The sequence below is a fragment of the Halichoerus grypus genome, chromosome 13, assembly GCF_964656455.1.
Source record: "Halichoerus grypus chromosome 13, mHalGry1.hap1.1, whole genome shotgun sequence".
Lineage (NCBI taxonomy): Eukaryota > Metazoa > Chordata > Mammalia > Carnivora > Phocidae > Halichoerus > Halichoerus grypus.
The window spans coordinates 51,603,581-51,618,511 of record NC_135724.1 but is presented as its reverse complement, the minus strand read 5'-3'; the positions used below and the strand labels follow the sequence as shown (position 1 = coordinate 51,618,511).

The following is a 14,931-nucleotide window of genomic DNA, read 5'->3' as shown; positions in this document are numbered from 1 at the left end:
TGTCCAATGCGAACATAGGAGAAATGTTTTTACCTTTTGTGCCAATACTGGCAAGGTGATATTCTCCTGTTTTGACTGATTTCATTGGAGAAATAGTTTTATACATCTTAAATTTATCTGTTTTACCCACCATTCTACCATTTTACATATAAGACTATTTCAATAAAAGAAAAAAACAATTAAATTAATTCCTCTGGAATATTTTAGAGTTAGCTAGTAAACACTGAATGTCCCTAGGTTAAAACAGAGTGGAAACATAAACAATTTCTTTCTTTGGAAATATAATAGTCCATTAACTAACTGTCTGCCACACATTTTGAAGGGACCTTAGGTCTTTTGATTAATTGGTACTTTAATTTCTCAAACAGTAAAGCAAGAATATCATAGGAATAACATTCGCTGATTATCTTCTGTGTTCCTGGTAGTGTGTTTGATACTTTATGTACATGGCCACCTAATCTTGCAAAACTTTGTTAGACAGGTTAAGTAATCTGTTAAGGTCATGTAGCCAGGAAGAGGTTTTGCCTCAGGTCTGACTCCAAAATTGGTATTCTTTCTGCTTAACTATCACTTCTCTTCACCAAAGAAACAATGAAGACAAAAATTAGTAGGCATCCAAACACATTTAGAGTAGCTCATATAAACACTGGGTGTGGTAAAATGAGCTATAACTCCACGAACAGAGTTTAATACATGACTAAGCAAGCACACTAGGAATGAGAACACTTACTCAGCTTTGACTGCAACTCTGCATTCATCTCTTCAAAACTGTCAGCACCAGTCATGAAACTCTCATAGCATTTTATGGTGTAGTCCAAAAACAACTGATTGGGTTAAGCACATTAAAAAAAAAAAGCTATTATTCTCTATTTAGTTTGTTTCATTTTTCTAAGTGAAAATTTAAATTTGAATTAAAAAAAGAAAAGTCAGGAATACTAAGTAGTTATAAGAACTCCTATAAATGAGACACAAACCGAGGATATATCATTAATTATGCTGCACAGACTTAGTCTGCTACTTCTAATGTGAATGAGGATAATAAAGAACACTTAAATTTGGATAAAGGTTAAAATTAGTAAACGGTAAAGAAACCATACCTTCAGAATTTTGAGGTCAAACAAGGAAGCTTATTAATAAATATAATTCAACATAAAATACACATTCATCTTTATGCAATCAACCTTATTAAAAACTTAAATGAACTGATGATGATCTAAGTCCAATTAAACTGACTAAGTCTAGCTGTGAAAATCAGAATGAAGGCTATAGTTACACTGTAACTTCCGTCTAAAAAAATGGCATGGTTAGTAGAGATCTAAATAGCAGAATATTAGCATTCTTAATATTTATCCAAGAGAAAGTAACACTATATTCTGCAGTTATGAGGTGTTTCGGTCACTGAAGATGCATGCTTTGTCAGGAGGTGAGGATGGCTGATAAATAAATATCCCTCAAGACAAACCAATTCCCTTTGTGCTGATTCTCCGCCAACTAACCAACCTTTGTATTACTTGGTTGATATGGAAAGGTTACCCTGAATAGGCAGTATGAGTATTCCTGTAACTGGAAAGATATACCACTGATGATAAAATAATACATTTTCATTCTATTTCAGATCAGTCTCTTGTGAATTTGGTGACAGTGAATCAGTTTAAGCTTTGTTAATTTTGATTTTGCAGATTAAAAAACAAATTAAATTTCTGCAGTCAAATGCTCTGCTACTAACAAATTGAGTTTCTGGATCCACAAAGGTGAGGCTCAGAATTTGGTGAAATTGGGTACTTTGATAACCTTCTTTAAAATATTTTTTTAGGGGCGCCTGGGTGGCTCAGCTGGTTGGGCGACTGCCTTCGGCTCAGGTCATGATCCTGGAGTCCCAGGATCGAGTCCCGCATCGGGCTCCCTGCTCAGCAGGGAGTCTGCTTCTCCCTCTGACTCTCCCCCTCTCATGTACTCTCTCTCTCTCATTCTCTCTCTCAAATAAATAAATAAAATCTTTAAAAAAAAAAAAAAAAAATTAAAAAAAAAAATATTTTTTTATAATATTCTATACAGAGCAGCACTTTATAATTTCCAAAGTGCTGCTCTGTATATTGTCATTTGAAATAATAGCTAAAATAGCAAGAATAACTTACTGGTTTAACCTTTAGGATAAATGTCAAAAAATTTAATATTTAACAAGTGTTGTATTTGGCTGCAAAATGAGGTACAGATAAATTTAGTCCAGTGCACATATTGCAACATGGGAGGAGAGTTCTCTCAAGAGTAGGATCAAAGGCTTTCTAACTGCTTCTCCAGCAGGGGACATTGCTGAAATAGTAAAAGGTATGGTTACTCTGTTTAAAAAAAAAAAAAAGGTAATGAAAAGTAGTAATAAAAAATGAGACTAAAGTTCTTTGCCACTTTTTTTTTTTTTTTTATGTCAAATGCTCCAAAGAGTGTAGATTAGAATTAGCACAGAAAATAGTTTTTCTTTTTAGGGACATGCATGGTGATCGATCTTTTACATGTGCTAGGGCACATTAATGTTTAACCTCAATATTATAAATCTATTCCCTGGAGTTGGTGTTTGCTCTATTTAGACACATAAATTTGCTTATTTTAGGAAATAGGGTGAGGTCAGTTACATAGTTTAGGCTCCAATAAAGTATGGCTTGGGAACCAACTTAGACCATGTTTACTTTTATCTCAATCCCTTTTGGAAGTGGTAACTCGGATCTAAGTGGTAATATGCCTAAATAAAAGGCCAAAACAAAACGTAAGACCCACATGTAATATTTAAGACTCAAAGACTTATGTTGCCAGTATTGATATCTTCATTCTAAAAGGTACGGGAGAAAAGAAATGTTACATTTATATACAAAACAGTAACATGTTACGATTTAATTCCAATCTCCGTGCATTTTTTACTTACTTAACATTTTATTAAAAAAGATTTATTTTAGAGAGAGAGAGCGAGTGACTACGCAAGCATGTGGCTGCACATGTGAGAGGAGGAGCAGGGGTGAGGGAGAAAGTCTCAAGCAGAATCCAAGCTGAGCGTGGAGCCAGATGCGGGACCCGATCCCATAACCCTGAGATCATGACCTGAGTTGGACGTTTAACCAACTGTGCCACCCAAGTGGCCCACTTAGTTACCATTTTAAATTTCTATGCCTACTTAATTTTAAGAAATGACAATATGATTCCAAGAATAAATCTATTTATGTTAAAAAAAATTCAATTTTAGAAGTTTTTTGGGAAGCAAAAAGACTCCACTAAAGAGTATATTAATTTCTTTTTTTAAAAAATATTTTTATTTATTTTTGCGAGAGAGAGAGAGAGAGAGCGCGCGCGCACGCGAGCACAAGCGGGGGCAGGGGCAGAGAGAGAAGCAGAGCCCCTGCTGAGCAGGGAGCCTGGGGCAGAGCTTGACCCTAGGACCCTGGGATCATGACCTGAGACAAAGGCAGACACTGACTGAGCCACCCAGGCGCCCGACTATATTAATTTCAGTAGTTACACAGTTAATAATACCAAGATAACTATAATGTTCGTGGTAATGTAAGGTACCTTATTATGCATAATTCCATCTTCAGTTTCTTCTCCCCAAGGCTGTCCATCATCAAATAAAGGTGAGCTTTCTTTCATGGCATTATGTAACTAGTAAGTACACAAGCAACATATTTAAGTTGATAAAATGTGAGAAAAACACATAGCTTTCATGTTTTGTAACATTTGTTTTAGTGTCATTTTTAGAAGCATTTACATTACTGCATGACAAAGTCTCTAGAGAGGTCATTTTATTGAGCATTAAAATGTAATTCTTCTAATATTTTAGTAACTAAATCCATTAGAATTAAAAAAGGATGGATTCCATATTTAGTTCTATTAAATATGCTGATCTTTATGCTACTATTAATTCATTAAGAGCATATACACACATTTTAATGCAACTCTGAGAATCTAAAAAAAAAAAAATTGCCACATAAAAGGTGAACCAAAAAGGATTATTTCTTTTCTATGAACTCAAGTTTGGTGCTTAAATGTTATCCACAGACTGCTTCAGTATGTATAAATATGAACTTCAGATTGGTTACAATATGAAATACTCAGAAACAGAATTGTTTTAAGCTTGAAAGTGGTAAGATAATACATTACAGCAAAACAGTCAGATGTTTATAAAGGAAAATTGCTAAAGGTTTTTAAAGCAAATAAATTCCATTTTGGAACACCTGTTTTTATAAATTGTTTTAAAAATACCACCTTCCAAACATGAAAAAATAACTAGAAAGTGTAAATGAAACTGATATGAAATGTAAACATGTAAATGTGTATCTAGTATAATGCACACTAAGCTTCTAAGAAAAGCACCATGCATTAGGAATGAAAAGGAGAATGCAGTGTCTGCTAAAAATATTTCATTAATTTTTCTTATCCTAGGACTTACATATCAGATTCCTAAGTTCTTAGCCCAGAGTTGCTTGCCATATCTACTTCTTTCCTATTCCAAAGATATTCATATAAGACTCATATAAGAGTTGAAAAGAGCTCGGCTGGGGCTTTGATCATCTGCAGAGCCAAGTCAGCAACCCCATCTGGCTGGAGTCTGGTGCACAGGTTTGCCTGATTAGCTTCCTGAGAAGAATCTTGCCAGTCTTGGGGTCTGTTCTGTCTCTTTCCTCCATTCTGGTAGGGAATCTAATCCATAGCCCTGCCCACTGCTGAATATAGCCTCCAACCCTGCTAATCAGGAAACCTTACCAGAGCTCATGGGAATCTCAATAGCCCACCCTCTAGCCCCAGGTACAGCAGCAATTGAGTGGAGAACCTGCTCAGTGGCTCTGCTTCTGCAGACCCAAGACAGTAGCCCTGTAATCTGGGGAGTTAAGCATGCAATTCTCTCTGATTTGATTCCCAAAAAGCCTTGCTGGTCATGAGGCTTGGTCTGAAGCTCTAGTGGGACAGGGAAGATAATTTATGGTGCTGTCCAAAGCTGAATACAGTCTCCAGGCCCACCTGACCAGAAAAACCTAACCAGAGCACCTGGGTATATGTGTAACCCACCTGACAACTCTGATTAGAGTGGCATTGGAGTGGAGAATCTGGCTGGTGGCCCTATCATCTGCAGGGCTGGGATGGTGGCCTGTTAGGCCAGGGAATTTGGAGCATAGTTCTGCTTAATTTGAACCCCAAACAAGAGCCTTTCTAATCTTGAAGCATGTATGAGGGCCCCCTCCCAGGTGTGGAAACTAAATTGCAGTTTTGCCTGCTGCTTTTTACAGCCTTCAGCCTGCCTGACCAGGAAACCTAACCAGAGCATATGCGATGCTGTGTAGCCCATCCTACAGCCCTACTTACAGTGACACTTGGAGAGCACAGCTCATGGCCTTCCTTGTATGTAGAGCAAAACCAGTGGTGGCTCCTTCTGTTCAGGGAATTCAGCACATACTCATACCATTGGTTTGGGATTCTAAACAAGCCATGCAGGCTTTGGGGCTGTTCTGTTGCACCATGAGGGCAGGGAAACTAATTTACAGCACTGCCTATTGCTGAGTATGGTACTCAGTCCCAACTATCCAGGAAATCGTGGCGCCTACCCTATAGTCTCACTTGGGCAGGGAACGAAGCCAGCAGTCTTCTCTAACCGTTCTCAGACAGTAGCACTTCCCCCTCTCCCCTAACCTCACAGCTTGGGCAGTGACCTTTCCCAAAACTAAACCCTGATATAAGCCCCACCTGCCCAAGTACGTTACCAGCTGATCCATCTAAACCCCCATCTGAGCTGACTGGTAAAGAACTGTCTCTACCAAAGAGAACCTGTCAAATGTGGAAGAGACCACTTACTCAAATGTGCAGGTACCATCATAAGGAATCAGGATCATGAAAAATAAGGTAAACATGACTCTACTAAAGGAAACTAATCTCCATTCTACTAAAGGAAACCAATCTCCAAACTAATCTTCCTACAGAAATGGAGATCTATGAACTAATTCAGAATAATCCTCAAAGATGTTTAGTAAACTATAAGAACACACAGCCAACTAAACAAAATTAGAAAAACAATGTATGAACAAAACAAGAAATTCAACAAAGAGAAACTAAAAAAAAAAAAAATCAAACAAATGAGAGCTGAAAAAAAATGACTGATCTAAAGAATTAAACAGAGAGCTTCCAAAGCAAAGTCAACCATGCAGAAAAAGCAGTCAGTGGGCTAGAGGACAGAACATTTGAAATTATCCAGTCACAGAAACAGAAAAAAAGAATGAAAAAGAGTGAAGAAAGCCTATGGGACTTACAGATCATCATCAAATGATACAGTATCTGCATTATGGGAATCTCAAAAGGAGAAGAGAAAGAGAAAGGCACAGAAAGTATAAAGCAATAAGAGACTTAAAGCAATGAGATGAAAGTATAAAGTATAAAAAGAAAGTATAAAGCAGTAAGAGACTTAAAGCAATAAGTCCCAAATGTAGGAAGAAAAATGGACATCCAGATCCATGAAGCCCACAGGACCCCAAACAGGGCTATGTTGAGACATATTAAAATTAAATTGTCAAAAATCAAGACAAAGAATTTTGAAAGCAGCAAGAGAGAAGGGAGAAGTTACATACAAGAAAACCCCCATAAGACTATTCGTGGAATTCTCAATAGAAACTTTTTAGGCCAGGAGAGAAAGGGATGGCATATTTAAAATACTGAAAGGAAAAAACCGTCAACCCAAAATACTATATCTGGCAAAATTGCCCTTCAGAAATGAAGGAGAGATATAGACTTTCCAAAATAAACGCTGAGGGAGTTCACCACCACAAGACCTGCCTTACAAGGAAAGTTACAGGGAGTTATTTGAGTGGAAGCAAAAGGTGCTAATTAACATTGTAAAAACATATGAAGGTAATGTAAAACTCACTGGTAACAATAAACATACAAAGTCTGCTTTTCTAATGCGGTGGTGTGTAATTCACTTATGACTCTAGTTTAATAGTTAAAAAATAAATGTATTAAAAAGAACTATAACTGCAATAACCTGTTATTGGAAACACAATATAAAAAAGTATGTAAACTGTAACATCAATAACCTAAAATGTAAAAGGGAGAAGCGAAAGTGTAAAATTTATGAATGTTATTGAAGCTATCAGTTTAAAATAGAATGTTATAGCTGTTACTTTTGTTTTTGTTTTTTAAATTAGGCTCTACACCCAACATGGAGCCCAATGTGGGGTTTGAACTCATGACCCTGAGATCAAGACTTGAGCGGAGATCAAGAGTTGGATGCTTAACCGACTTAACTATCCAGGCACCCTGAATATTATAGTTTTAAAGATATTTTATGTAAGTCTTATGATAACTACAAGGGAAAAACATGAAATAGATACATAAAAATGATAGTCAAAGTATGCTGATACCAAATATTATCAAATTTCAAAAGAAGATAGTAGAATAAGAACCAAGCAGAACAACAGATCTACAAAATGGTCTGAAAACTATGAACAAATGGCAGTAAGTCCTTATCCATGGATAATTAAGTGTAAATGGATTAAACTTTCCAACCAAAGACACAGAATGACTGAATGGACAAAAACAAGATCCAAAAATAGGCTGCCTACAAGAGACTCACATTAGTTTTAGAGATCCAGACTGAGAGTGAAGGGATGAAAAAGATATACCAGGCAAAATAGACTTTGAATGAAAAGTGGTAGAGGGATGCCTGGAGGGCTCAGTTGTTAAGCCTCTGACTTCGGCTCAGGTCATGATCCCAGAGTCCTGGGATCGAGTCCCGCATCGGGCTCCCTGCTCAGCAGGGAGCCTGCTTCTCCCTCTCCCTCTCACCTGCTTGTGCTCTCTCTCTCTCTAATAAATAAATAAAATCTTAAAAAAAAAATGAAAAGTGGTAGAAAGAGACGACAAAGGTCATTATATAATGATAAAAGGGTCAATCCATCAAGAAGATAAAACATTTGTAAATATTTATGCAACCAACATGGGAGCACCTAAATATATAAAGCAAATACTAAAAGAACTAAAAGAAATAACAGCAGGGGCGCCTGGGTGGCTCAGTAGTTAAGCGTCTGCCTTCGGCTCAGGTCATGATCCCAGGGTCCTGGGATCGAGCCCCACATTGGGCTCCCTGCTCCGCGGGAGGCCTGCTTCTCCCTCTCCCACTCCCCCTGCTTGTGTTCCCTCTCTCGCTGTGTCTCTCTCTGTCAAATAAATAAAATCTTAAAAAAAAAAAAAAGGAAAAATAAAGAAAAAAAAAGAAATAACAGCAATACAATAATAGTTGGAAGACTTTAATACCACACTCTTAACAATGGGGAGATCATCCAGAGAATAAATAAATAGCAATTTGAACAACACTACAGACCAAATGGACTCAACAGACATATACAAAACATATCCAACAATAGCAAAATATACATTCTTCTCATGAGTACAAGGAAAATTTTCTAGGAGAGATCATATGTTAAGTCATAAAACAAGTCTTAGTATGATTCAAGAAGAAATCATACCAAGTATCTTCTCTAACCAAAATGGTATGAAAGTAGAAATCAAGAATAGGAGGAAAAGTGGAAAAGTCATGGGAACATGGAAGTTAAACATCACTCTCATGAACAACCAATGTAACAAATCAGAAATTGAAGGGGAAATGAAAAAGTATCTTGAGACAAATGAAAATGGAAACACAACATATCAAACTTATGGGATGTAGCAAAAGCAGCTTAAAGAGGGAAGTTTGTAGCTATAAATGCATACATCAAGGAAACAGAAAGATCCTAAATAAGAACCTAAATTTACACCTCAAGAAACTAGAAAGAGAAGACCAAAGTAAGTCCAAAGTTAGCAGAACGAAGGAAACAATAAAGATTATTTAAATACAAAGAAGTAATAAAAATAGTAGGTAAAAAAGTGGAAGAATTTTTTTTTTTTTAACATCAGAGACTAAAGGAGGCCATCCTAAATCTGGCTAAATTTTTAGGATTCTGTTAAGTGGGAAAGATAATTAGAACAAGAAACCTATGGTGTCTCATTGATTCTTACAATCTCTCATTGATTCTTATAGTGTTCAGTTCTACCACCTCAAGCAAACCAAGATAGCAAAGAGGAAATTTCAACCTATATAATAGACTTGGAGGCATCTCAAGAGGTCCCTCCCCAACAGAAGCCAAAGCAGGTACTCCATGAGCTCCTGCATCACTGTGGAAATGCTGTCTCCTAACCACAAAAGAATGACATAAGTTGTTTAGTGAAACAAGGGTAAAGTGTTCTATTGACAATAGGAGTATTTGGTGGTGGGAAAAGAGAGGTAGTTACCCAATGTCGATGGATATCGCTGAGGAGAGACAAACTGAATGCACAGATGTTATACATTAAGTTCAGTAAAATGGTATTGGATTTCTACTCTTATCTTGACAATGGTGGTGCTGAAAGTACTGAGATGTCTTCTGGGTCAAAAATCCATCCACCTAGTGCCTGCCTATATTTTGTTGAGGGACTGTCGATGGACAAGAGAATGTCAGGAGGACAGTATTAGTTTTAAGGATTCCAGCACTAAGGACAGGAACTCGGAAACTATAAAAGAAGAGACTGAATTAGACTAGATAAAGAGCTGTATTTCTCAATAGTCAAAATACAGCACATAAATCAAAAGGGAAAAAATATTTGTACCATATCCATACGAGCTAATTACCCCAGTTTGACTGTTTTTGGTGCTCCTACAAATCAATAAGAAAATAGAAAAATGGCAAAAGACACAAATAGGCAGTTGTAATAAGTGTGAAATATGGTCAAGTTGAGAAAAAGATTGCAAATATGAAAAAAAGTTTTCACTTGTTCATTTAAAATATTGATAAACTTAATATATAAGCAGTTTAATTTATAAAGATTAAAATATACATAAAATAGGACCAAAAAACCCACAAGAAATATCAATGACAAACCATACAAAAAGACAATTGCTTTAATAATATATATATTAAACAAGCTATTTTTTCACCTTTCAAATGGTAAAGATTTTAAAACAATGATGTTTTCGGAAAATGCATATGCTCATACATTGCTGAGGAGCTTTTAACTGGTACAAGTTTTCTGAAGGGAAATTTGTCAATATATATATCAAAAGTTAAAAAGAAAAACCCACATAATTTGTGCAGCAAAAAAGGCACCTTTAAAACTATAGCCCAAGGAAATGTTTTAAATTGTTGTCTCTGAGTTGTGGGATTATGGGTATATCACTTTCTGAGTATTTCTGTATTTTCCAAAATTTTTTGCAATGCATATGGATTTTAATTAAAAAAGGGAAAAAAACCAAAGTAATGTTATGTATATAATGGGGGAAATAATTTCCTACTTTTTTTTTAAAGCTTTAAAACCTCGCAAAAACAAATAATTTCCTTGCCAATGTGGTAATTCCTCTCACCTCTAGAAGCATTTGTTAATAGTCTGAAGAATTTAAAATCAAATGTGCTTTGAAAAATGAAAACAGATGTAGACTTTAAGATAACTGGCAAAAGACAGACTGAGAGAGAAATAACACTATCTCAAGGAAAAAAAAAAATCTTTCCTACACATACATTTTAAAATGAAAAATCAAATACCTTGATGCAGTCTATTAGCCAAACCAAGGCTGCCACAATATGTGGCCATGTATGAGGGGCCCCCACTGTATACATGGAGCTTTTGGATAATGCAAAAGGATACCTGTGAAAAGTTAGGGAAAAAAATAGAAGCCAACAATGTTAATTTTGTGAAAATAAGGCTAAATTAGGCAAGTTACATTAGAAAAATTCCACATATATACCAACAGTCTTGACTTGTTTAGAAGTAAGATATTTATTAAGATTTTGTTCTTGGTCATCTTACTCTGAAATGATTTTGTGTATTTTTTGGTTTCTTCTCTTTGTACGTATATCCCTAACACTGCAGAACTTGATTTACAACCAGTATGTTGGACTCCTCTCCTAAAAAATTGTCTGTTCCCTCAAATTCAATGTACTCCAAATAAGCCACATGTGTATACTCTTCATCCTCAAATCCATTCCTTCCCGTGTTTACTCTACACAGCCATTCTTGACTTCATCCCACCCCATTTTCTCCAGGCCTCCAATCCTGTCTTTTTTGCTTCTATAAAATCTGTGGTATCCAGCCCATCCTAGCTATTCCTCGTCACTTCAGTATTTGGAAAGCCTTATGAACTATCTTCTACAGTTCAGTAATAACCTCCAAACAGTGGTTTTTCTTGCCTTTTAAATTTATCCTAAGATATACTGCCCACAGTGACCATCTTAAAATATATGATTTCTCTCACTCAGAATCTTTACAAATCAATTGAGTCTGATTCTTCTCTGTGTTCCAACAATCTCTTAAGGCTAATAAGAAATATAACATACAAACCCAAGATCTTTAAAGATTCTTGGAACCTCTTCTTCAAACTTTGTGTCAGGAAGTTCATACGAAGGGCACAGGAAGCCATAAAGAAAAGTGAAGATCTTTAGGAAGTCTTTAACAGAAGGAGCTTGTAGAGATTTCATGGATACACTATATGCATAACCATTTTCTGTAAGAAACTACAATAATTTTTAAGAAACATCGAACATTTTATAATAGAAAAATTACTGGAAAATACTTAAGAGAATATAAAATACCTCACAGAGTTGTCGAATACACTGCTGAATGAATGCTTTGTCATTAAGTGGTCGTGGGTCCTTGATTTTTTCAGAACTGGAAAATATACCAAATTGACTATTCCGAGATCCATGTCCACTAGTTCTGGAAATATAAATAGTCAGTCAAAACTATTTCAGTCTGTGGTCAAGTCTAAATTATTTCAAGGTGATTTTATATTTTACTAGCAGCAACAAACATTAAAGTTCAATTATTTTCTCTTATTCAAAGCAGAGAAAAAGAGCAAATAATGATAACTATAAAATGAGGTAGGAAGAAAAATGCACTGTGGTGCATTCCATTCCTAACATATACACTATCACCTAAGAGTGTATTTTGAGTCCACTAGATCTTCTGTACAACCATTCTCCAAGTCTATTCAGTAACCCAAGTCCTTTCGCCATCCTATTTAGCCTTCCACGATTGCTCCTTCACTCCTAACCCTTTCATTTGCCATCATTTCTTGTGGGAAAATTGTTTTTGAGATGTTAAAATGGGTAGTGTATGCTTTTTCTCTTAAACGTTTTTGTGTCATGCAATATTATGTATCTGATTTTTTTTTTTAATATTTATTTATTGACAGAGAGAGACAGTGAGAGAGGGAACACAAGCAGGCGGAGTGGGAAAGGGAGAAGCAGGCTTCCCACGGAGCAGGTAGCCCAATGTGGGGCTCGATCCCAGGACCCTGGATCATGACCTGAGCCGAAGGCAGACGCTTAACGACTGAGCCACCCAGGCGCCCCTATGTATCTGATTGTTATTTACTATAAATTTACATGGTGCAACTTTTTAGTCATTAATGGATAAAACATATGTGCTCCATTTTAAGCCCTTCCTCCGCAAAACAAAACTTAATTTGTTTGTATTTTTATAATGGTTTCTTTTGCCTAACTTTGTGGCCTGATTTAGCTACCAACTGCAGTTTATTAAATATCCTTAGAATAACAATTTTCCTTATTGAACAGATGCCACAAAACTGAGTTGCAATGAACACTGCTGTAATATCTGAACTCTGTTCATCAGACCTCTATTTGTCCCTGCAAGTTTGCTTACTGCTTTCAACTTCTCTCCTGCCAATGCTCTAAAAGTTCTTTAGCTTGGGCCCTCTCACTCCACAGCCCAGATTGGCTATTTTCTCCCCTGAGAATTTGCTAATTTGAGAACCACTTTTCTACATACTGCTATTACTTAATCTTTTTAATTTTTTTTTTTTTTACCCAAAAGGAATACATGTATAGACTCAGCTCTTATTCTACACAGAACTGCACTGTTAGATATCTTTTTGAATTATAAGAGAATTTCCTAACCAATCAAAATACTGCATCATTCAATTTATAGCTTAAGAGCACAGGGTCCAGAATCAGAGTCTGTGGTTTCAAATTCTGTCTTAAAATTACTTAACCTCTCTGTGCTTCAATTCCTTTTCTATAAAATGGATACAATAATAGTATCTATTCATAGGGCAGTTCTGAGGATTGATTAAAAGAGTTAATACAGACAAAGCACTTATAACAACGTCTGGCTTATAAAAATGCTCAGCAAATGTTAGATTTTATAGTAATTATCATCATTATCTGTGAAGTTCACCACTGAGAGAAGAGTTACATTACAAAAATGCCTTAAGATTTTTCACCAACTGGACTGAATATCAGAAAGAGCTTAATTTGGTTTCAAGGGAAAGACTTTTCATAAGGTAACAAACATTTCATCTCTAAATATTTTCAAAACAATTGAACAGGTTTGCCTTAAAACAGTTATATTTTGTTTTGGTGGGATAAAAGAACAAATTATTTTTTCAATTTTGGGGTTGATCATTCCTTAAAAAATAAATTTTATTGAGGTGTAATTTGCTTAGAGTAAAATGTACCTGTTTAAAGTGTACAGTATGATGAGGTTTGACAACGTATATACCTGTGCAATCTCTGCCACAATGAAGACCTAAAGATATCGAACATTTTCATCATCGCAAAAGTTTTTTACTCCTTAACATTCAATCCTTGCCCCACCTTCAGCACAGGCGACCACTGATCTATGCTAGACAGTGGTTTTCAAAGTGTGATCTTGGGGATCTGAGAAGACAAAGCTATTTTCATACTGAAAAACTAAGATGTTATTTGCCCCTTTCATTCTCATTTTCTCATGAGTGTACACTGGAGTTTTTCAGAGGATGGCTACATGATGTATGATATTTTAACAGACTGAATGTGGAAGCTGATATGAGAAGCTAGCTATCTTCTATTTTGCCAGATGTTAAAGAGATTTGTAAAAATGTAAAACAACATCACTTTTATTACCGAAATAGTTGTTTTTGGGAAAAAAAAATTCTTTTACGTTAAAGGTATGTTATTTTTGGGCGCCTGGGTGGCTCAGTTGATTAAGCAACTGCCTTCGGCTCAGGTCATGATCCTGGAGTCCCGGGATTGAGTCCCGCATCGGGCTCCCTGCTCAGCTGGGGGGTCTGCTTCTCCCTCTGACCCTCTGCCCTCTCGTGCTCTCTGTCTCTCATTCTCTCTCAAATAAATAAATAAATAAAATCTTTAAAAAAAAAAAAAAAAGGTATGTTATTTTTGTTAACACGTAAGGGGTTATTATTATTTTACATTCAATGAATACATAATTAAAAACTTTCCAGTTTTAATTTCTAATATTGTTAATATCCATAAATACAGCCCACAAAATGAAAGCTCTTTGGAATCTTAATATTTAAGAGTATAAAAAAGCCTGGGACTAAACTGTTGAACTAGATGATGGTTCCTCCAAATTTTAAAATGGTATGATTCCATACTATCTGAAAGCGAGGTATAGAATTTTCAATCAACTATTCACTTATAACATGAAATAGTGGTCTGAATGTGCTGATATATCTCTTAGCACTATCTAAAACAGATATAACCATTTCACCATTTAAAACGGAAGAAAGCTAGCTTTTAACTTTCTTTTGTGAGGGATCATGCCATCCTATTTTTTTAAGAATCCTTTCATTAAAACTAATAAAAAATATCATTACCTTTTACCAAACACAGAGGCTTTTCTTTCAGATGTGGGTTTGTTTATATTCAACTTTCCAAAGGCTGGTTTCTCTTTGCTTTAACAAAATGAAAAGAACAAACTTTAAAAAATAAATATAAAAAAATATTAGTTTAAGAAATTTTTGGAAATATGTTGGAACTAGCACCTCTTTCCCATTACCTATAAAAATAATTCAGAATCATGAAAATTTTTAGTAGCAATCACAGCTGTTACAATGGGATAGGCTAACAACATGCACGAGTAATAATGCTAAAATGTTAA

The 14,931-nt window shown here is 35.6% G+C and overlaps 1 protein-coding gene across 2 annotated transcripts in view; it reads right to left on the bottom strand.

The window, feature by feature from the left end:
• Nucleotides 1-14,931, bottom strand: part of NDC80 (NDC80 kinetochore complex component) — a 47,694-nt gene that overhangs the window by 30,318 nt on the left and 2,445 nt on the right. For both annotated transcript variants that reach the window (XM_036123385.2, XM_036123384.2), the window contains exons 3-8: nt 14,648-14,725; nt 11,622-11,745; nt 11,371-11,543; nt 10,575-10,677; nt 3,553-3,642; nt 731-824 (exon numbers count right to left, since the gene is read on the bottom strand). In XM_036123385.2, coding sequence (XP_035979278.2) covers nt 731-824; nt 3,553-3,642; nt 10,575-10,677; nt 11,371-11,543; nt 11,622-11,745; nt 14,648-14,725 — 662 coding nt within the window. The remainder of the gene's footprint in view (nt 1-730; nt 825-3,552; nt 3,643-10,574; nt 10,678-11,370; nt 11,544-11,621; nt 11,746-14,647; nt 14,726-14,931) is intronic.